Source organism: Eretmochelys imbricata, chromosome 5 (genome assembly GCF_965152235.1).
Source record: "Eretmochelys imbricata isolate rEreImb1 chromosome 5, rEreImb1.hap1, whole genome shotgun sequence".
In the NCBI taxonomy this organism is placed as follows: domain Eukaryota; kingdom Metazoa; phylum Chordata; order Testudines; family Cheloniidae; genus Eretmochelys; species Eretmochelys imbricata.
In genome coordinates this window covers 128,786,435-128,811,202 of record NC_135576.1, presented here as the reverse complement: position 1 = coordinate 128,811,202, position 24,768 = coordinate 128,786,435, and the positions used below count along the sequence as shown (strand labels likewise).

The 24,768-nt window shown below is 39.8% G+C and overlaps 1 protein-coding gene across 8 annotated transcripts in view; it reads right to left on the bottom strand.

Annotated features, from left to right (window-relative positions):
* The window catches only part of PIGG (phosphatidylinositol glycan anchor biosynthesis class G (EMM blood group)), a 165,589-nt gene that overhangs the window by 54,629 nt on the left and 86,192 nt on the right, over positions 1-24,768 (bottom strand). For 7 of the 8 annotated variants that reach the window (XM_077817889.1, XM_077817888.1, XM_077817895.1 and 4 more), the window contains 2 exons: positions 10,961-11,270; positions 6,548-6,711 (listed from right to left, as the gene is read on the bottom strand). In XM_077817889.1, coding sequence (XP_077674015.1) covers positions 6,548-6,711; positions 10,961-11,270 — 474 coding nt within the window. The remainder of the gene's footprint in view (positions 1-6,547; positions 6,712-10,960; positions 11,271-24,768) is intronic. The other variant, XM_077817892.1, reaches the window with a different exon arrangement.

The following is a 24,768-nucleotide window of genomic DNA, read 5'->3' as shown; positions in this document are numbered from 1 at the left end:
GTCTATAACCAAGCCTTAAGATACAACCGCATTTGCTCCAATCCCTCAGACAGAGACAAACACCTACAAGATCTTTATCAAGCATTCTTAAAACTACAGTACCCACTTGGGGAAGTGAGGAAACAGATTGACAGAGCAAGACGGGTACCCAGAAGTCACTGACTACAGGGCAGGCTCAACAAGGAAAATAACAGAACACCACTGGCCATCACGTACAGCCCCCAGCTAAAACCTCTCCAGCGCATCATCAGCGATCTACAACCTATCTTGGAAAAGAATCCCCCACTCTCACAGGCCTTGGGAGACAGGCCAATCCTCACTTACGGACAGCCCCCCAACCTGAAGCAAATACTCACTAGCAACTACACACTACACCACAGAAACACTTTCCCAGGAACCAATCCCTGTAACAAACCCCATTGCCTTCTCTGTCCCCATATCTACTCTAGTGATACCATCAGAGGACCCAACCACACCAGCCACACCATCAGAGGCTCATTCACCTGCACATCTACTAATGTGATATACGCCATCATGTGCCAGCAATGCCCCTCTGCCACCACGTACATTGGCTAAACCAGATAGTGTCTATGTAAAAGGATAAATGGACACACATCAGACATCAGGAATAGTAACATACAAAAGCCAGTAGGAGAACACTTGTCTCCCTGGACTCTCAATAATAGATTTAAAAGAAGCCATTCTTCAACAAAAAAAACATCAAACACAGACTTCAAAGAGAAACTGCAGAGCTACAATTCATTTGCAAACTTAATGCCATTAATTTGAGTTTGATTAGGGACTGGGAGTGGTTAGCTCACTACAAAAGCAATTTTCCCTCTCTTGGTATTGGACTCCGCGTCACCAATTATTGGGAGTGGATCACATCCACCCTGACTGAATTGGTCTTCTACATTGGTTCTCCACTTGTAAGGTAACTGCCTTCTCTTCACGTGCCAATATATATTTATGCCTGTATCTGTAATTTTCACTCCATGCATCTGAAGAAGTGTTGTTTATTTTTTACCCACAAAAGCTTATGCCCAAATAAGTCTGTTAGTCTTTAAGGTGCCATCGGACTCCTTGTTTTTATGACTATAAACTGTTAGTATTGCAGATGGCTCTGCTATGGGACCTAGTCGTACCTGTATTTATTCTTTAACAGAACCACTTCATCCTATGAGAATTAATTTCTGCAGCCTTTGCAACTGGAGTTGGAAATGCTGGTCGCATAAAATAGCTTATGAAATTTAATAAAGGATCAGATACTTATGTTTTTATAATAGAACCACACTACACAGGCAATCTCTCGGAAGCACAGTAGATAACAGGTAGTAGGTCTGCAGAGACAGTGAAAACTGCTTGGCAAAATAAACCACACACTACCAAACATACTTCCAATAAGATGTAAGAGGGGAAAAAACCCAGGAGATGAGATACTGTAAAGTCTAAGATCAGAATTTTTGGTGGAAGCCAGTAATCCATAGACACTCTGCTTTTGACTGAAGATCACATGCAAGGAAAGAGAACAGCTAAAACATCCAAATATTGAACACCAGATTCTGCCTCCCTTATTCCTGTCAAGTAGTACCTTTCTCAACAAATAGTTCTCTTGGTTCCAGTGGAAATATTCACATAGTAAGGTGCTACTCAGCATGACTAAGAGTGGCAATCTGGACCCAAGTATTTAAGGCAGTGACCATCTGTTATGTGTTACTACAGGATCTAGCACCAGGAGGACCTGGCTTGTATACAATTGAGTCCTTAGACGCTACACAAGTACAAAACATATTTCTGACACGCAGGGTTAAGTGTCTTGAATATTTTAAATTCCAATCCCCTTAGAATATGCACATCCTGTATCTGTTAGTAAAACTTTTACAATAGATATTTATAAATTCAGGCTCACTTCTACCCCCTGCCAATTGCACAGTGTTTCATCTCCTGAACTACGGCTGCATAGTTGGCCCACAGGGGAAGGAGATGACATTTATGTTTCAGTCAGCTTTGAAGCAACTTGTCATGTATTTGTGACACAAGTGATGGTAGGCAACCCTGGTTGGCTGCATAGTTCTCACTTAGAAACAGATGACCAAATCCTGCCTTAGCATACAGACTGTGTAATAATATTGGTAGCAATGGGTCACATAGGCCAAGAGTGAGGGCAAAACAAGGCTCATAGGGGTATGTCTATGCAGTGTTTTGGAGCCCACAGTAGTGAGCCTTCCAGCCTTGGTCAACAGACTCAGGGTAGTGCTCTAAAACAGCTGTATAGCTAGCACTTTTAAGGGGTAGCCCAGGCTAGAGCTCAGGCTCTGAAGCCCAAACCTGTCCCTAGGCTTCAGAGCCCGAGCTCTAGCCCAAGTCACAACTTTAAACAGGATACTAGCAGGAGCCTTGCTAGTCCAAGTCTGTCGACTCTGGCTGGAAGGCTTGCTCCCATGAGTTCCAAAACACAGTGTAGACATACCCTAGGAGGCTTAATTGGAAATGTCAAAATCTCTGCTCACTGGAATGACAGGGGAATGACCAAAAAGGTGTCAGTTGTCCAATGTTAACTTCAAAGGAAATTCACCTGCCCCTCCTGGAATCATAATATGTTGTGAGAGATCAAAGAAAACAAGATATTTTGTAGTTCTTCCCCATATTGTTAACACTTATTCCTAGTCCCAAACTATTTCCAAGCATGCATATGCTCTATACAAGAGACATGTAGATGTTTCCAGTGTAGATTTTAAAACCGGCCAGGCTTCCTGCAGGAGGCAGGACCTGGATGAGCAGCATGGATTCCTCTTTCTCTATACTATTATATTAACATGGTGAGAACAATTCTTTAGATTCTTCCTCCCAAGGCTGATAGACATGAGCAGCAGTAGCAGCATTTAAAAAGGCAGTATCATTACTGCAATTCAGAGAAAATTCTTGCTTTGCCTCTTTATAGCTAAGAAAAACTGACTTTGAAATGGGTGGTATGAGCATTGCATGTCATTGAATTTATACGGGGGTAAAAGGACTGCTTTAGATAAGGTGCAATCTAGGGATAAAACTGTCAGAAGGTTAAATGGGGAAGGAGCTGTCTTGAGCTACAGTATTTCCTCTAGCCAACATATCCTCATTTTAGTTTGTCAGCACTGTACTAATTTTACAGTAACTTAAGTAATAAGCCCCTTAAGTTATTTCTGAATGCTTATTAGACTAGCAACAAACTTAGTTTATTGAATGACACTACTGCTAAAAATATTAAACATTTTATAGCTATTAGCATGCTATTGTTCTGTGCAATTTCCATCTACAATATCTGAACAGGCACTCACTCCTATTCAACTGAATGTCTACTGTGTCAATATGAATACAGAAGATTTATTAAAATCTAAGATGATGAAGGTTGTAAAACCATTTTTCATTTCCGGGTTCCAGGAGATATCCAGCAGAACACACTGAAACCAAACTCATCAGGCCAATTAAAATATTGATTCAAACTTTTTGAAGAATTTGAAAATCTGAGTGGCACAACAGGAAATTGAAAGTCAGTAGCAACTTTACTGCTCCTCTAGGCATATTTAACAATGCCTCACAAAATATTTAACGAGAAGTCTAAAAAGAATGTTTAGAGCGTAAAAGGTTTTTTAAAACCTAGAGCTGCAATATGTTTAAGTAACGACAGGTTTCAGAGTAGCAGCCGTGGTAGTCTGTATCCGCAAAAAGAAAAGGAGGACTTGTGGCACCTTAGAGACTAACAAATTTATTTGAGCATAAGCTTTCGCGAGCTACAGCTCACTTCATCGGATGCGTTCAGTGGAAAATACAGTGGGGAGATTTTATATACATAGAGAACATGAAACAATGGGTGTTACCATACACACTGTAACGAGAGTGATCAGGTAAGGTGAGCTATTACCAGGAGAGTGGGGGTGGGGGGAAGAGACCACCTTTTGTAGTGATAATCAAGGTGGGCCATTTCCAGCAGCTGACGAGAACGTCTGAGGAACAGCGGGAGGGTGGGGGATAAACATGGGGAAATAGTTTTACTTTGTGTAATGACCCATCCATTCCCAGTCTTTATTCAAGCCTAAGTTAATTGTATCCAGTTTGTAAATTAATTCCAATTCAGCAGTCTCTCTGTGGAGTCTGTTTTTGAAGTTTTAGTTTTTTTGTTGAATTGCCACTTTTAGGTCTGTAATCGAGTGACCAAAGAGATTGAAGTGTTCTGAATGTTTTGAATGTTATAATTCTTCTATGGGTACCCGCATGGCCCCACAGTATGCCAACATTTTTATGGCTGACTTAGAACAACGCTTCCTCAGCTCTCGTCCCCTTACGCCCCTACTCTACTTGCGCTACATTGATGACATCTTCATCATCTGGACCCATGGAAAAGAAGCCTTAGAGGAATTCCACCATAATTTCAACAATTTCCATCCCACCATCAACCTCAGCCTGGACCAGTCCACACACAAGATCCACTTCCTGGACACTACGGTGCTAATAAGCGATGGTCACAGAAACACCACCCCCCCCGCTCTCCTGCTGGTAATAGCTCACCTTACCTGATCAGTCTAGTTACAGTGTGTATGGTAACACCCATTGTTTCATGTTCTCTGTGTATATAAAATCTCCCCACTGTATTTTCCACTGAATGCCTCTGATGAAGTGAGCTGTAGCTCACGAAAGCTTATGCTCAAATAAATTTGTTAGTCTCTAAAGTGCCACAAGTATGCCTTTTCTTTTTACGTTTAAGTAGTGATTCAGATCCGTTGACCCCTTTCCTCTCTCCAGTGTTCCAGCCTTAATTCCAAGGAAAGTGGAACCTGAGCAAAGGACATAGACATTGAATTGCTAATTACAAAACCCTAGGTTAAAAGGAAAAGATACAGGGTATGTCCATATTGTAATTAAAAACCTGCAGCAGGCCCATGCCAGCTGACTTGGACTAAGTGGCTGTTTAATTGCAGTGCAGACGTTCGGGCTTGGGTTGCAGCTAAGACTCTAGGACCCTGCAAGGTGGGAGGGTCCCAGAGCTCGGGCTGCAGCCCAAGCCTGAATGTCTACATCGCAATTAAACAGCCCCGCAAGCCTGAGCCCCGTGAACCCAAGTCTGCTGGCATAGGTCAGCTGCAGGTGTCTAACTGTAGCGCAGACATACCCAGACAGACCCAACCTGACAGTATCTGCAGCACCCAGATTCAAACAAACCCTGAAAGGCTAAAGATGCTGCAAGTTCTACCTAATATATTCAGATGAAACACTGGTCTGCTGCATTTGACCTTAACCAATCAATGACAACAAAAAATGGCCATATATCTAAGTGAGCTATAGAGCTGTCCAGGTTAGGATTCTGGTTTCTGTGACAACAGTAAAGTAGATCTCAGTTTCCAATAGCGGACACTAAGTGTGTTTCCCACGCTGTTTGTACATGTGTGATATCAGCTGTTACAGAAGCAAACTGAATTTTGAATCTGGGTCTTGGGAAGTAAATGAAGTTCAATTTCAAATATTTATTTTTAAAATGTATTTGCATTTTAAATTTATAAAATATATTCCAAAATTGGAGATTTAGCCTTTCCAATTTTCAACAGCACAAAAATGATTTTGTTAAATACTTTCCTAACTTCCGAATGTAAAGTGTTCCCAATTTACACAAAATTATGTAGTAGGCCTAGATCATCAATCCCTTTGACAGAATTTAAAATTTCTAAAAATAAATAGTTACAAAAAACATGCAACTTTTTTTAATGAACTCTTTAAACTCTGAATGGATTACTCAGTGGGCCATTGCTATGGTTACACTGATAAAGGAAAGAAAGATTTGTTCAGTCTCCAAAAATCCAGCCTAAAACTGAGAAATATTTATGCTGCTGCAGGGACATATTATTCAACCAAATCAATACGAGCTTCCGTTTAAGATGCTACCTCAAAAACATTGCTACAAAATTTTAGCTTTCATCTTTGTTATAAAAGCATTCTAAAAACATGCCGTAAAAGCCATTCTCCCTTTGGAAAATCATTAGAAGACTGATACCCATCTGCATGAATACTGTACATTGCCAAGTGTAAGGTTTTCAAAATATTCCTAAAACCTCAAATTTTGAACCTGAAACCGAAGTAAAAAAATTACAGGAGCTTTGTCTTGTCTTCCTCGTCTCCCTCACAGTACTACACTGACACAAAAGCGGTTGTACCCCACTGTGCTGGGCACTGTATGGACTGATACAGATGGAGAGGGAATCTCTGCTCCAGACAGCTCACAATCTAAGTGACAGGTGAAAGGAAGGGGATGGGGATAGAACATCATACATATAAACATGGAGATGATTAACAAACCTGTGCCAGATCCAGGATTTTTTTTTAAAACATGGGAATAAAAATAGGGTGAGAAATAAGGGAGTTAGTAAGAGTACTGAACTATAAAAAGGGCAGGAAGAGCAACTAAGGGCTAAAGTTAAGGGGGGAAAGGCATATGAGCTCCTGTTTACATTATGTGGATGCTTTTCTGTATCTGTGAGAACCATTCCTTTTAATTTTATCAGCTTTTAGTACAGACAATTACCTGCTAACTTCGGAACTCAAGTAGCACAGCAAGTGAATGGCCCAAAGCAAAGGTCCTGCGTACGTTGCAAACCCAGTAAGAAAAATTGCTGGTATTTCCACATAGTTGTCTAATCCCACAAAACCAGCTGAAATATCCACTGTAGCAATACTATTTGAGTTTCCCTGAAAATAAAACAAAGATATCACTTAGATGTCTGAAAGGCAGAATGAAACAGTACACATCAAAGAGTTTAATTAACACGTAGCTTTAAAGGCTTAATAAGTCTTTGAGCCCTAAATCAGTATTCTGAATTTAACTAAAGAAACTTATGAGAAAGAGGTTCTACGTTAGCACATAAATGAGGAACACAAACAACCCTTGAAGCATGAAGCTTTTCTCACAAGCAAGAATAAAAACAAATCTTTGGCAAATGCAAAACTACCTTAATACAGCATATATGCTGTGGAGAGTAACTCCTTTATGTTCAAAAGTCTGAAGGACGGGAGGCAACCATATGCCTCTGAAAACAGCACTTATTTTGCTCAAAACATGAAATTTCATATGGTCAGAAGCACCTCTCACTATCTGGAAGCTATTAGTTGCATTGCCTTGGCGACATTTTGTGACACCGACAATAAGGAAGTGCTATGTCAGACTAACGAGTTTCCAATCTGCTTTAACACTAGTTTAATGACACAGAAGCTTAGTGTTCTGATTGCTTTTCCTCATGACCTGGCCTTAAACTCATGCCTCTCTTTAGTAACTAGAGTATCATGCAGAATAAATAGGTGTACAAGCAGGCTGTGCAAGAAAAATCAAGAGTTATTTTAAATAATTATTTGAATCCAATCATTACATTTAATATGAAATAAAAGAAGAAAGGCAAGAACAATATTCAAGGTTTTAGCCTACAATTTCCTTCCTCCCTCTTACAGGCACATTGTTTCAAAAGACAGTTAAAGACGACAAGTCTGACCAATGCAATCAAATGGAAGCCTCATCTGCCAATGCTCATCCATTCCTGACAATTTTACATTGTAAGTTCTTTTGAATAAAGTTTTACTAATATGAACTTCTCCGGATATTTTCAATTGCTATTTTCTTAGTTATGAAGCCGACCATGGAATACTAACTGAAACATCAACTTATGAACTGGATTTGGAGACTTTTTAAAACACATTATTTACTTTAAGCTGTCACTGCTTGTAAACATCAGGTTTCAGCATGAAGACAGGTTTCAGCCAGACCACACCACATGATCCATTGTCTACAGCCAAGCTCTACGATACAACCGATTTGCTCCAACCCTCAGACAAACACCTACAAGATCTCTATCAAGCGTTCTTACAACTACAGTACCCACCTGCTGAAGTGAAGAAACAGATTGACAGAGCCAGAGGAGTACCCAAAAGTTACCTACTACAGGACAGGCTCAACAAAGAAAATAACAGAACGCCACTAGCCATCACCTTCAGCCCCCAACTAAAACCTCTCCAACGCATCATCAAGGGTCTACAACCTATCCTGAACGATGACCCGTCACTCTCTCAGATCTTTGGAGACAGGCCAGTCCTTGCTTACAGACAGCCCCCCAACTTGAAGCAAATACTCACCAGCAACCACACACCACACAACAGAACCACTAACCCAGAAACCTATCCTTGCAACAAAGCCCGTTGCCAACTGTGTCCACATATCTGTTCAGGGGACACCATCATAGGGCCTAATCACATCAGCCACACTATCAGAGGCTCGTTCACCTGCACATCTACCAATGTGATATAAGCCATCATGTGCCAGCAATGCCACTCTGCCATGTACGTTGGCCAAACTGGACAGTCTCTACGTAAAAGAACAAATGAACACAAATCAGATGTCAAGAATTATAACATTCAAAAACCAGTCGGAGAACACTTCAATCTCTTTGGTCACTCAATTACAGACCTAAAAGTGGCAATTCTTCAACAAAAAAAACTTCAAAAACAGACTCCAACGAGAGACTGCTGAATTGGAATTAATTTGTAAACTGGATACAATTAACTTAGGCTTGAATAAAGACTGGGAGTGGATGGGTCATTACACAAAGTAAAACTATTTCCCCATGTTTATCCCCCTCACACACACTGTTCCTCAGACGTTCTTGTCAACTGCTGGAAATGGCCCACCTTGATCATCACTAAAAAAGGTCCCCTCTCCCCTCCCCTCCTCCCCCGCTCTCCTGCTGGTAATAGGCTCACCTTACCTGATCAATCTCGTTACAGTGTGTATTCTTAACACCCATTGTTTCATGTTCTCTGTGTATATAAATCTCCCCACTGTATTTTCCACTGAATGCATCCGTGAGCTGTAGCTCACGAAAGCCTATGCTCAAATAAATTTGTTAGTCTCTAAGGTGCCACAAGTCCTCCTTTTCTTTTAGTATGAAGACAATGGTCTACATTTTTTAGGACTCTATAATTAATGAAGACTAAAGTAATCTTTACTTCTGTTGTCACTGCATGCTCTGAATTAAACAGCAATGATAAAACCACAGGGCACTTCCAGGGAATTAATGATCCATTGGAAGGAGCGGATGGCTTGAGGCTCAGGAAAATAATGATAATCAGGCAAGGTTTGTTGAAAAATTCATTGAGGTTCATAAGCTACTGACTTACAGTAACAACGTGACACACAAAAAAGATGCTGATTTAACTGTATTAAATTTGTTACAGTTGGTTAATAAGCTTGATTTTTTTTCCCTTCATCTTGTAACACAATGTAGCAATTAAAGCAAAAAAGCAACAGGAGTCAAAGTAAGCTGGCTTTCGCATCTTCATCTCAATAAAAGCCCTCAATTATACTGATCCAGCCACTGGCAAATTAATATCTTTCCTCTAAATATAACTATTTCTCCAATTTTACAATAAAAATACCATATATAAAAGTTAAGAAAGTGTCCCTGATAATTTCCCTGATGAAAAGCCTGGCCAGCAACCCTCACACCTCATACAGAATATATTCCCATATAGCAGGAGAAAAAGCCACAGAAATTCCTTATGACTAACCACCCACAATGTCTCTCTCATTCAGAAGGAAGTCAATCCAATCCACATCTCCCTTCCACAGGGATGGAAATGCTGGTTGAGGTAGCCTGGGACCAGCACAAAAAGGAAAAAGAGGGAAAAATGTCACTCTCCCAAATCAATGTCCATAAATAATGTATCCTTATATTCTATATCCCCAATATTACCCTGAGAGTTATATTTGCCACCCTTACTCACAGTAGAGCAGTTCTACTCATTGATGTCAATGAGGCTCCGCAGGAAGTAAGGTAGCAGAATTTGGCCTTTCTTCAGATTCTCAACAATTTACATTTACAATAGTTTTAATCTCACCTAAACTACATCAAAGTTTCATACAGTTCCAGTTCAGAGGCTTTGTATGTCTCAAGTCAGTGACAGAACTAGATTTGTCTGTTGCTATTTTAAATATTAATCATGTCTGTTAACATTCTTAAATTAATTATTTGTATTGCAGTAGCACCTAGGAGTCCTGGGACTCAATATTAAAGTGGAATATTTTTATACAAACCAGCATGATCCAAGCAGGGTGAATGAACATGATTTTACATGCCACTGTTTTTGCCAATATTACAGTCCACAATGAAGATATTTACTGGAGTTACCTGATCTTTTCCCCATTTGAAAAAAACAGTGGCAGTAAATATTTATACTATGGCAGGAAATCAAAGCACTTCTGAGAATTTGGCAAAACACCATCTCAAATTATTTATTAAATACCTTAATTAACATGGACCATAGAAGTTTTTCAAAAGCTTTTAAAATTTTTAAATTAGTCCACTTAGCCCTTGAGTCTTCCCATTGCCCACTGAAACTACCACTATTAATACCTCCTGCTCCACAAATGAACTTTACATATTTCCTTTTGTATATACTTTATTTCTGAAGCTCTATTCCTTCAAGAAATTAGTTGATGTTATAATATTACGAATAAAACATTCTGAAAGTTGTATCACTATTTTCAGAAGCTATCCTTCCCCATATGTGCCAGGATAGATTTTACCATATTATATTTTATTAGTAGTAGCCTTTAGAGACAGACTAAACTAGACCAGAAGTTATAAATTGACTGCAATTTTATATTAGCTTAGTTCATGTTCTTGCCAAGAACACTGTACATTTTTATATATATATATGCATGCATGTTAGCACTATTTATTTATTTTTTGTATGTACGTGCAAATGTTATTCCACACTAAATAGCATAGGTTGGTGGAGAATAAAGTTAACTGAAACCTAGGGGCCTCACTCTGCATGAGTAGTTCCACTGACTTGAGTCTTTGCAGGATCAGGCCCTATGGTGCAATTTAACACAACACATGGTAGAATACCTACACACATTATTTTCATTGATGCTGTATTATCAGCTTACCTGAAAATAGAAGAAGGCTTGGCCAAACCAATAATGCATAATAGTAATTTGAGCTGCATCAAATTTTAGTGGCTTCCAGATACATCTTGTCATTATCATTTGAATCAGTAGGCAAAACACCAAAACTGGCAGGTTATGGGGTCTAAATAGCAGGGCTGCTAGCAGAACCAATCCGCTATATACTTCCCATAAACCAATACTCTTGGTCTTGCAGTCTGCAGATATAACCTGTGATTTGAGTAAATCTTTGGTTCCAGTGAAGATTATGCCAAGAACAAAGACATAAACAAAACGAGCTTCAATAATTCCCCTAAAAAGGAAAACCAGAAAGATAATTTGTTAGTATCTATTTTCACAAGTCAAAAAAAGTATGAGACAAAGATGATTCTGAGAAATGCATCAAAATTCAAGTGTGATCACTGACCAAGTGTGTCATAAAGTGTATTTCAAATAGAATAGTATTAAAAATATTTCAAATTTAAACTGTGCTACCCCAATGAAACAGCTTTGGCAACGAACACATTAGTTTTTTTTAATTGTTAAGTCAGCTAAAGTCACTGCAATGATTTGTTACTCCTATCAAGTATCAATCCTGGTACATATGGGGAAGGATAGCTCCTAAACTTACTAACATCCAGATGGCTTGTCAGTTTAACATATGAATTTTATCTTGAAATTTAAAATTCAAGAACTTTTTAGATTTAGGAAGTTTCTTTCAACAACTAATTATTTGGTTTGTGTCAGTTTTTTCAAATCACAGGCATTTAAGGCTATATCAAAATATTACTCAAACGTTTTTATTTCAGCCAGAGATCCACGATCTACAGTTCTCTTAGAAAATCCAACACAGTGGGCATGAATGGACTTTTCACAATAATCTCCCAATTTTAAACAGTATACACCTGACTATAATCATTGGATGCATAGTACTACATCACCTTAAACTCTGGTAATGTGCAAACTGCAAATTAATAGCAGGTGAAGAAAGGTTAACATTAAGCTTGAGATTTTAAGCACACCAGATTTAGGAAACTGAAAAGTTAAAAGTTCATACAACGGGAACTTGACTAGGTTATACTCTTGACAATGTAATTAGATCATTTCATTCAGTTAAATGTATAATCAACCTTGAATATATACAAAAGCAGCAATATGGCTTACTGTTTTATGAATATTAACTTGCGTATTTAATGTCTCAATCTTCACATTCCATTAACAGAATTTGGGGTTTTGGGGTTTTTTACATGTAATGTCTTTATATTTTTCTTCCCCCCCACCCCAGTACTATTGTTCCAATTCACTTCTGCTTGCATATAAATTTCTGCATATGATACCTTACTGAAAATAAAGTACATGTGTAAACAGTGGTTAAGATTTTCAAAAATGGTTGTTTAAGATCAAGTTCTGAAATTCTTAGCCACAAAGTGGCACAACTTATCAATTTTAATGTTTCAAGGCACAAGAAAACCACTAAAATGAGGCTAGGAAGCGTCTCTGGTCAGGTTTTTATGCAACTTTCTGACATAGGTTTCTTGTACCATACTTTGACGCATACAATACTATCTGCTGTTGAGGACGGGATACTGGTGGGTACAAATGGAGAGGATAAATTGTAGAAAAGGAAAAGAATTAAGAAACAACCAGGAAAAAATAACTTTTTCAAAATCAAACAGTTTATGAATAAATGTTGCTGACCTGTAACCCCTGACCTGATTTTAGGGAGCAATATTAAATTGTATATCATATCAAGAGTCCAGGAGAGCTGGCTGTATTTCAGGGAATCCCTGTTGAGGTTACAGGGACAAACCATCCCGATGTGTCGAAAGAATAGTAAATATGGCAGGCGACAAGCTTGGCTTAACGGTGAAATCCTAGCGGATCTTAAACATAAAAAAGAAGCTTACAAGAAGTGGAAGGTTGGACATATGACCAGGGAAGAGTATAAAAATATTGCTCGGGCATGTAGGAATGAAATCAGGAGGGCCAAATCGCACCTGGAGCTGCAGCTAGCGAGAGATGTCAAGAGTAACAAGAAGGGTTTCTTCAGGTATGTTGGCAACAAGAAGAAAGCCAAGGAAAGTGTGGGCCCCTTAATGAAGGAGGGAGGCAACCTAGTGACAGAGGATGTGGAAAAAGCTAATGTACTCAATGCTTTTTTTGCCTCTGTCTTCACTAACAAGGTCAGCTCCCAGACTGCTGCGCTGGGCATCACAACATGGGGAATAGATGGCCAGCCCTCTGTGGAGAAAGAGGTGGTTAGGGACTATTTAGAAAAACTGGACGTGCACAAGTCCATGGGGCCAGACGAGTTGCATCCAAGAGTGCTAAAGGAATTGGCAGCTGTGATTGCAGAGAAATTGGCCATTATCTTTGAAAACTCGTGGCGAACGGGGGAAGTCCCAGATGACTGGAAAAAGGCTAATGTAGTGCCAATCTTTAAAAAAGAGAAGGAGGAGGATCCTGGGAACTACAGGCCAGTCAGCCTCACCTCAGTCCCCGGAAAAATCATGGAGCAGGTCCTCAAAGAATCAATCCTGAAGCACTTACATGAAAGGAAAGTGATCAGGAACAGTCAGCATGGATTCACCAAAGGAAGGTCATGCCTGACTAATCTAATCGCCTTCTATGATGAGATTACTGGTTCTGTGGATGAAGGGAAAGCAGTGGATGTATTGTTTCTTGACTTTAGCAAAGCTTTTGACACGGTCTCCCACAGTATTCTTGTCAGCAAGTTAAAGAAGTATGGGCTGGATGAATGCACTATAAAGTGGGTAGAAAGTTGGCTAGATTGTCGGGCTCAACGGGTAGGAGCCATGGCTCCATGTCTAGTTGGCAGCCGGTGCAAGTGGAGTACCCCAGGGGTCGGTCCTGGGGCCGGTTTTGTTCAATATCTTCATAAATGATCTGGAGGATGGTGTGGATTGCACTCTCAGCAAATTTGCGGATGATACTAAACTGGGATGAGTGGTAGATATGCTGGAGGGCAGGAATAGGATACAGAGGGACCTAAACAAATTGGAGGATCGGGCCAAAAGAAATCTGATGAGGTTCAATAAGGATAAGTGCAGGGTCCTGCACTTAGGACGGAAGAATCCAACGCACCGCTACAGACTAGGGACCGAATGGCTAAGCAGCAGTTCTGCGGAAAAGGACCTAGGGGTGACAGTGGACGAGAAGCTGGATATGAGTCAACAGTGTGCCCTTGTTGCCAAGAAGGCCAATGGCATTTTGGGATGTATAAGTAGGGGCATAGTGAGCAGATCGAGGGACGTGATCATCCCCCTCTATTCAACATTGGTGAGGCCTCATCTGGAGTACTGTGTCCAGTTTTGGGCCCCACACTACAAGAAGGATGTGGATAAATTGGAGAGAGTCCAGCGAAGGGCAACAAAAATGATTAGGGGACTGGAACACATGACTTATGAGGAGAGGCTGAGGGAACTGGGATTGTTTAGTCTGTGGAAGAGAAGAATGAGGGGGGATTTGATAGCTGCTTTCAACTACCTGAGAGGTGGTTCCAGAAAGGATGGTTCTAGACTATTCTCAGTGGTAGAAGAGGACAGGACAAGGAGTAATGGTGTCAAGTTGCAGTGGGGGAGGTTTAGGTTGGATATTAGGAAAAACTTTTTCACTAGGAGGGTGGTGAAACACTGGAATGCGTTACCTACGGAGGTGGTAGAATCTCCATCCTTAGAAGTTTTTAAGGTCAGGCTTGACAAAGCCCTGGCTGGGATGATTTAATTGGGGATTGGTCCTGCTTTGACCAGGGGGTTGGACTAGATGACCTCCTGAGGTCCCTTCCAACCCTGATATTCTATGATCTATGATTCTATGATGCTAAGGCATATTAACATGCTTTAAGATAGTAATATAGAAGTTAGAGCTGTAATAGTAATAGAATAACAAAAAATTAATATTTGAGATAGGCTTTGCAATAAGTTGAGGCCTAGTAAAGTCTGTTAGTTTAAGTATCATTATCTTAAGCAGCAGACAGTTAGCAGAAGGCCTAACACTTCGGCCAAGAGTAAGTGCTTAACCTAGAGTTATATAATTTAGCAATTTATAATAAGCTAACCACAAAAGAACAAACCAAATCTAATTTTGGGGAGTTTTTTTAATATGTGTAACCATGTGATTAACCTCATTCCCATACTGGAAACAATGAAAAGTGTATTAATGCAGTATTGATGCAAACAGCTATGTTATCAACTGGAACTCCAGTTATGGTTTTCCAGACAACCAGACATGGATGGGGGTCAGGATTCAGTCAGATATGGTCACTAGACATGTGAGTGTGTCCAGGGGAAGGAGGCATGAGGTATTTAAAAAAAAAAAAAAGATATCCAACAGGACATCGGAATCAACAAAGTAGATGGAAGCCCAAATGTTATTCAGGCTCATGATGAACTTCCTAGAGTATATCTTTTGGAAAAACATCCAATCTTGATTTAAAGATGGGTCAATGATGGAGAATCCACCATGAGCCTTGGTAAGTTGTTCCAGTGGTTAATTACTCTCACCGTTAAAAATTTATGCTTTCAATTTGTCTAGCTTCAACTTCCAGCCATTAGATCATGTTATACTTTTCTCCGATAGATTGAAAAGCCCATTATTAAATATTTGCTCCCCGTGTTGGTACTTACAGATTGTAATCAAGTCACCCATTAACCTTCTCTTCATTAAGCTAAATTAAGCTCCTTAAGTCTATCACTATAAGGCATGTTTTCCAATCCTTTAATTATTCTTGGGGTTCTTCTCTGAACCATCTCCAATTTATCAACATTCTCCTTTAGGATTGAAGCCAGTCTCTTGGCTTTACTGTTGGTAGTACTAAAAATATTTAACCAATTTTCTGTTTTAGAATATCAGAACACACCACATTTCACAGCTTCTCAAGCAAAACCAGTATTTTAGAGAATGTATGCTAACCACTTTCTACAACTGCTATTTTAGTACACCCATAAATTGATCTTTATTCTCCATTTCCAGGTACCATCACAGCCACAATATCATGCACTTGAGAGGGGAGCAAAAGTTTTTGAAACAACCTGAAGTGATCACTGGGCTCCAGAATTTTGAGAACGGCTGTTCAAGAAGAAGAGAGCATGAGACAAGGCAAAGCAGAACTGGGAGGAAGAGAAGGTATCTAGATGTACACTAAAAATTAATTGGTGCGTCTCTGTTCATTGGTCAAACTGGACCAAAGTCAGCATTCACTGTGGACTACTGAGCCACCCAATAGTACAATGGGGTCCTAGTCCATAACCAGGACTCCTAGGTGCTATAGAATACAAATAAATGAAAAATGCCAAAAATAATATTTTTAGGAAACCAAATACAATAGAATTTCTCCATTGCCACAATTAATTACTTATATGTTCTGAGTGGAGAGTGAACATGCCCTGCTCTATAGATACCAGAATCAATTCAGATCTTAAAGTAAACTGATTCAGAAGCTCTCAGGTGCTCAAGATGTGGTAGTCTGGATCACATAACCCAACTTTGGACAAACCTGATTTCAACCAGGCAAGTATTCACAAGAAACAAGCTTAGCCAGAATCTCCTGGAAAAAGTCAAAGCAAAACTTTTCCCTTTCAAATGCGTATGTTTCAACTCTTTGTGAAACCAATTTACATTAGCATCCCAAATAGAATAATAGAATCATAGAATATCAGGGTTGGAAGGGACCACAGGTGGTCATCTAGTCCAACCCCCTGCTCAAAGTAGGACCAATCCCCAATTTTTGCTCCAATAGGCAACCTTGACCAAAAAACTACATTTTCATATCAGAGAAAGAGACTAGAAATGAAAAGGGGATGGGGGAAATTGGGGAGATTATCTGGGGCTCCAGTTCTTTTCAGTAGCACCAACATTAATAATTTGTGATTCTATCAAGCCAATAAAGGCTGAAGAAACCTGACACTAATAATGAGGACTTCCAACATATAAAGACAAAAAAACCCCACACCCACCATTAAGCCTTCAAAGCAATTTTTTTTTAAAGGCGGAGACACAAATGAAACCTAACACTACAAGCTAGTGTTTGCTTGCACATTGGTGTACAGTATTTAAGTGTTTTCCACTTAACGTCCAGTTCATATGAAAGTTAGAACTTCCGTGCATTGATTTTTTCTGGTCTGCAAAGCAATTAGCCAGTAGCTATTAAACAATGTTGCCCACAGAGATTTTCCATGTGATCATGATATATACCCTACTGACAATTTCTATTTTTGGAAATGAGTTCTCCCCGCTTCTCTCCTCCACCCCCCAAAAATTCAGCTGAAAATATCTTTCGCTTTTAAGGGCTTTTTCTCTCCCTTGCTTCTATAGTAAATATACAGTCCTTGCCTCAGAATTTAAAATTTAGTTTAATGACAAAATGCAACAGTCAGGGAAAGGTAAATTAACAATATGTGCATGTATTTGTACAAGAAAGCTGTCTTCACAACATAGCTCACCACCTGGCAGGGATCTGCAGGCATCATGGCAGAGTGTCTTAAAGGATTTGAAGGAAAGTGTTTTGGACTGACCTGAGTTCAAATAGCACACAAAGTTGGAGAAGAAAGAGTGGATTTGATTTAAATTACTAGTCAGGAAGACTTGATTTAATCATGGATTTCTACATAAAAGTGCATTCTTGTTGGTTGTTATAACCTTAATGCATATTCTTCACAACTCAGAGATAGATGTAGGTTTCATTTTTAGAAGATACACACTCTACATTTTTAAAGTGATGTTCCTTTCATCATCTTCAGGGCAGCTTCCTCCTGAGAAGGAATACTTCTCATGATGTTGTTTCATTCGCACAACCAGGTCTTGCATTTCTTTGTTGCACTGTTTGCATTTTGCACGCATGCCTATCTTACCCACAGGTAGAGGAATGTCATTAAAATGTTCCCAAACTGGGTCTCTTATGGCCTGCTGCCATTATAGGTTTTCCCTTCTAGTGAGAGAATGATATGGTAGATCTCAAATCAATGAAGGCTACACTCAGAAAGACCTCAAGACTTCTGGAATATGCTGCTCAAACAGTTTCACTTTTATTTCTACTGTCTGTCCCTCCTTCTCACATTTATCTCCAGACTTCTTCTCCTAGTCCAGGTCTATTCTGCCCCCAACAATCTTCTATTCATTGAACTTTTTGGAACTTTGCACTTTTAGAGAGAGGTACGGGATTGACTCTGTGTACACAAATTTGCAGAGGGAGAATAGGGTCGAGGTCTGTTATTTCTCACCTCTATATATTAATTTATTTATTTAAAAACATTTTTGCTGTTAACAAGCATGGTATCTCTGGAGAGACAAATCCACAGTTTGAGAACTGAAAAACTAAGCATGTCTGAGGGTATCTTCTAGACTGAGCACTGAGTGCCATTGGGTAGATAAAAAGATTAACCTAAATAATCTATACAGAAGCCCCGGGTACCCCATAAAATTGGGACCCTAATCCATGAACTATTGGAACTCATTTACAAAACTTTTCTTAAACATTACATGAATATATGCTCTTATACTATAGAATTAGAATTCATAATCCCTATTCCATGATGAGATCTCTTTGAGCTATAATTTATCTTAATTAAAACTGTCTTTAGATAAAATACTTTTTGAGGGGAAAAAACTATCAAAAAATCTGATTTTTTATTTTGATTTTTTTAAAACATTGATTTTTATCCACCCTGGAAGCAAATGGTCTTTTCAAATTGACAGCACCCTTTTTAAGGCAAGGAATTGCATCTTTTGGACACAATTTTCAAATATTTTTTCAAGTTGGAAGCACTTATACAAACATCAGCTGGGTTGAATAGTCTCAGTAAGAAAACCAACCATTACTGTGCAATACATGTTTCATGCAAATGTCCAGTTCAAAAAGTCTTTTAAAAAGTGACCAACTGAAAATTTACTGGAAAATATGACGTCTGAAGTAAAAGAATTTCTCCTGCCCTTGTACTCTCTGCGGGAAAGAATTTCACTCTTAATTAGAAGCGAAAATCTAATACAAAGTACTATGTACAACTAGATCAAGGAGCATATGTAATTTAACATCACAGAAGCACCAACTTAAGAGCAAACATTCAAGATGGCAATATCACATTAATCAAGTCAAATCAAGCAATAGGCAGGGCAATGAGGCAATTTTAGCACAAATCATGAATTTAACCAGGTACTTACAAACATCTGAAAACACCGTGTCCAGTATTATAAAAAAACCTTTCATAATTATTGTCAGGGTTCCTTCCCCACTCTAATTAAGAGTGAAATTTTTTCCTGCGGAGAGTCCAAGAGCAGGAGAAAGCTACTGGGCCTTTTATTCTTCCCTCTCTTGTAATAACTGTCATCAAATGAGGCACCTGCCACTTTGCAGTCAAGCATAGAGGAGACTAGCTCTGATCCATGCCTGGACACATTGGGGCCACCTCTGCTATCCAGTAGGATATTTGAAATGTACAAAGGCAGAAAGTGAAAGCTTTTGTTGCTGCTGTTTTTAATAGAGCTATTTGTCTTCTACTGATCACACAAGAAGTGAGATAAGACCATTACTGCCTCCAGAGTCAAATATGTTGTAAGTAGTGCATGTCAGAAGCTATATATGAATTCTACTTTTCTTCATGTAAGCAAGGATTAACTGTGGGATTTCTTAAATAGCTTCCAAAAATATTTCTATTATAGGAAAAAATGGCAGCAATAGCTTTAACTAAGTAAGGTTGCATAACACTTAATTTTTAAGACTCTTTTCAGTGGTTTACAACTCTGCCGAATTTCCATCCTAGTCTGTGCCTTTGGCTAATTTTTTTTCTCTGAGCAAACAGCTCAGCTAAGGATTTTCAAGGATTAGGTTAGAGAAATATTTTTTGCCAATGTGAAAACATTCTCCTAACATTCCATTGGGGAGCTCTAGCATTTCCATACTGGGAAGCCGGGCTGAAATTCAGGAAGGTGGTGGTACTTCTATCAGAGGGTTGCCTTTTGTCGTCCCTGTGAAAATCTATTCAAACTTGTCTGAATGTTAAATTTCTGACAACTGTCATTTATCCATGTTCAACAGAGAAAGTTTGGCAGCAAATTTCTCCAAAGATTCCATTTGTACTGAGAATGCTCAATTCCCACATAGCTCCATGCCAACCACACTGAGCATGCTCAATCACTACACAGCTCATGTTCAAGGGGCTGAAAAAGATAAACAGCATCCAGGAGGAGCAGTTGCTGGGGGATGCTTTAGTGTTAGGTACTAGAACAGGGCAGGGACAGTCTCTCCTATACCTTCAATGCTCCCCCTTGGTGGTGCCCAGGATACATTGGAGAAGAAAGAATCAGCCTGACTGGAATGCAGATGAATGACAAGCAGCAAGGACACAGTGACATGCTAGGGGACAAGAGGCAGAAGGGTCTGAAATCACTTGAGGACATTCCTTTCTATACCATGGAATTGAAGCCTAGAGTCCTGAGTCAAAATTCTTCTGCTATCAACCAATGTCTGAAACTCACTGGCAAAATGTGTCTCTCTTTAGTGACTGGCCTATAGAGAGGTTAAGAGCCTATTCTTGCTACCAATTATCCCATTACCTCAAATAGCAGAGGTCTGGGCTGCAGATCTAAAGGTTCCTACCCTGTTGACAAACCAAGTGTGGGCTTAATATGGTTCCAAATAGTGGGTGTTTTTTTTTTAAAGTTTGCTTTTTAAAAATAAAGAAATTACACACAAAAAGCTATGTTCAAACAATATTACAATTGCAAAATCAAGCACTTAAAAGTTAGGAAATGCCAGAATTAATGTTTCCTGTGCAATCCTAATTCAGCCCCCTTGTGCATGTACATGACTGTAGTGGGGCGCCTGCCCCACTCCAGTAGGCAGGGGGTTAAAAGCAGCACTGGAGAGAGCTGCAGCTGGGAAAAGGAGTGAAAGCACTTGAGTGGTGAAAAGCACAGGTGTGGACAGCTCAATCAGGGCCCAGCTGGCCCTTATAAGAGGGCTGTGGGCCAGAAGTTGGAGGAGTCTCTCTCCAGCCCTGGAGGGAGAAGGGCTAGCTGCCTCAGAGGAAGGAACCTGAACTGGAGCAGTGCTGGGGAATAGGGCAAGGAAGCTGGGGAGCTTCAGCCTGGTAAAACCCCAGGCTGCAGGCCTTGTTGAAGGCCTACAGAGGTACTGGGGCTGCAGAGATCCAGCCTGGGAATAGGCAAAGGCAACAGGTGATGATGAGTGGCCATTACAGACTGCAGTCTGCCCCAAAGAAAGGGAGCTAGATGATGACTGGCAGTAGCCATTGAGGCAAGGTGGGGATAGAGGGTCGGGGGTTCCCCTGGGAGGGGAGACCCAGAGAGTGGGCATACTGTAGAGGACAGAACCCCGAGGTAAAGGGGCACCGGAGTCTGGGAGGGACACGGGGGCCTGAGGCAGGCGAGCCACCAGCAGAAGGAGGTGCTCCATATGCTGGAGAGCTAATTCCCAGACAACTAGCAGGAGGCGCTGCGCTCGTGAGTCCTTGCTTCGCTACAATGATACAGTCCCTAACTGGATATCAGACATTTCTCACAGGACCTCTGCTTCATTTAGCATATTCAAAGGTTGTACAGTGGATGAAGCTTTTGTGTGGAGGGTCCTGTGTCATTTGTTGCAGAAACTGGGAGGTGTGAGGTAAATACAGGCAGTCCTCAGACTTACGACACAATTGGTTCCTTACGAGTGCATTTGTAAGTTGGAACTCAGAACTGCAATCTACTCCATTGCAGGACCGAGCATTGTAAACTTGAAACCTATAGTCATAAATCGAATCAGGGTGTCAATGTAGAAGCGTTGTAAGTGCCGTTCATCGTAACTCGAACATCGTAAAGTCGAGGACTGCCTGTAATGTAGGGGACTGCAGGAACTGAAAGGATGACCTCTTGGTTACGGAAATACATTGACACCCTGAAGATCTGAGTTCTAGTCATGTCTCTGCCACCAAGCTTCTAACTGATGCTGGGCAAGTCACACATCAAACTTTTCACAAGTGGACACTCTGTTTCTCACTTTCTTAGTGCTCAGCTTGAGAAACTTGGGATACTTGGGGCTTCATTTGCAGACACCCTGGGCACTCAGTGCAACTGAAGTCAATGGAAGCTATGTTATTAATGTATGTGCTATAAAAGTAGTAACATATCTGTCAAGAGCATCCACTAGGGCCCAATTTTCAATATTGGCTTTAACCTCTATGCATCTTAGTTCCTCATCTGTAAAATGTGAATATCATCATCTAACAAGGGATCCTCTGAATCCATTCATTAATGTTTGTGTAGCACTCAGCAGCTATGGTGAGGAGTTCCTGAGAAAATCCCATGAGGAAATAATTCTGTATGGAATTCAGGGTTTGGATGGTGCGTAGTAAATAAGGCACAAGTAAAGAGAAATATTCAACAACTACCCATTCAGTGAACACCATTCATTTTGTGCACTGAATGAGGCAGGGAGTCCTGATGTAAAAATAGTAAGTGATCATAAAGTACAGGCTGTTGGCAATGTATACATATAATGGGGCTAAATGAAGGTTACACAGAAATTTTTTTTTACTTTCCCACCTTTTAGGTACTTGACATTGCAACCTTAACATTCTTTTAATGTAGTTTTTATATGTAACCTAATACACAACATTTCTCACATTATGGTCAAGTTACAAAATTAGGAAAAGCATAACTCGCTAAGATCATATAGCAAATAAAGAGTTACAAATAAAAAACACCAGATTTCCCGATTTGCAGTCCAGCATTGGACCATGTTGCCTTTCCAGATATTTCTACCAGATTGTGTCAGAGTTCAGGCACATTTGCAAGGCAAGGTAGAAAGACCTGCATTACTGCAACCCATAGAATCATAGAATATCAGGGTTGGAAGTGACCTCAGGAGGTCATCTAGTCCAACCCCATGCTCAAAGCAGGACCAAGCCCCAATTTTTGCCCCAGATCCCTAAATGGCCCACTCAAGGATTGAGCTCTCAACCCTGGGTTTAGCAGGCCAATGCTCAAACCACTGAGCTATCCCTCCCCCATAATGTATGTATTCTACACTTCAGTCTCCATGGCAATATTTTTATCTTAAAAGGTAAAGGTAGTAGGCAGTTTTAAAGTGGATGTCCTGTCAACGCAAGTAACAGGGAAGCCCTGATACGTAACGCTAAGGATGGTGTAAAGACAAGGTTAAGGTGTATTGGCAGAGGTGTGCACCAAAGCTTGTAGTGTACCTGCTCCCATTTAGAAAAAGCACTAAAATTCTCCAATTTAAAAAGCCTTGTGCCATTTCTACATCTAAACAGTCATTTAATGTTAACATGCAAGTCTCACTCTTAAATGTGAGATACAGTCAGCCACGACTGTAACTGATCGTGAAGTTTGGTTTTATTAATCTAAAGAACTTTTAAGCCACTGCATAATCAAAACTATAAATGAAAGGTCTGACATAGCAGTTTAAGCAAATCACCATATTCACATTTAAAATTAAGCTGAGTATAAAAGCCCTATGTTTTCTTAGTCAATTCTAATTGCAATTAAGGCGCTGACTATAGTGTAAATCAGCTGTCAGTGAAACCTTTGCTCACTTTGTAAATTTAAGAACTCCACTTATTACTGTAACTATTCTTTTAATTTGCAGTTCAGCTGATGCAGTTAACATTCTGTTCCACACTGCAGTATTTTTCCTCACTGAAGGAAATGCATTCTACCCTAAGGAATTGTAGTCCAACAAAAACTAAAAATCATATTTAGCAATCAGATGTATTTCCAGACAAACACATTCAAGCACGTAGTCAGATTCTGTAGTCCAAGTCAAGGTCAATGGAAATTTTTGTATGCAGAAGATCAAATAACTTACTTCCTTAATTAGTATTAAGGTATCTTCAAATATCTCTACTACATATAAAAGAAATATATGCACCACTGGTACAGCTGGCCTTAGTTAGTCTAAAAATCTTTTCCTAGGCTGCTTTCCAAGGTAACTCCCAATCTCCACTTCTTACAGAGGGTGTGACCTCTGATCCCCAATCCTCAACCAAGCTACCCAGACTCAGGTCAAATTCTAAGTGATCTCTGAACAATTTATTCTAGCCACAAGCCAATCATCTTTCTAGAATTTCCCCCAAAAGACTACAGGAGTGCATCCTGAAGCTTTCCCACAATTCTGATGCTCCCTTTAGAACATGTTGACGCTGCAGGTCCAACTATATCACAACAAAAACTGAAAAATATCAGATAGGTTATAAAAGAATCAAAGCTGCTTTCCTGCACTCCGAAAGCAGCTAATGCTCAGTATGAGAAAAAAAGCCCTTATGAATTAGAAGCATCATTCGGTTGTTTCATCTCACATGGTAAACATATCACCTGCTGACAGATATGGTGGGAAAGGAGACTCAAAACTCTTAGCTTTGAAAGTTCTCAGTCTAATATAAAGTTCTCAGTATAATGCTCCAAGCTTTAGACCCCAAAGGCAGAAATCTATTACATCTTGAAAGGCTATGGAGCACAACTCTCAGCTGTAAGAAACAGAAAGGCACAGGGAAACTGTTTCCTAAATGTATTTTTAGCCTTGTAGTCAAATAGTAAACTATTTCATTGTTATAAATAAGTCAGGTTGGCATTGTTCTGTACTTAATGTAGCAAATCAACATAATAGTAAATAAAACAGCAAAGGTAGTAATCTTTATAAGCCAGATTCAATAATGGAAATGGAAAAAAATGGTAACTGGCTAGATCAATAGGCTATGCCTCAAGGTAGTCAGTGTATGTGTGTCAGCCTTTGACAGGTTTCCAATTTGAGATATGGTACAGGAACATACCACTTTATT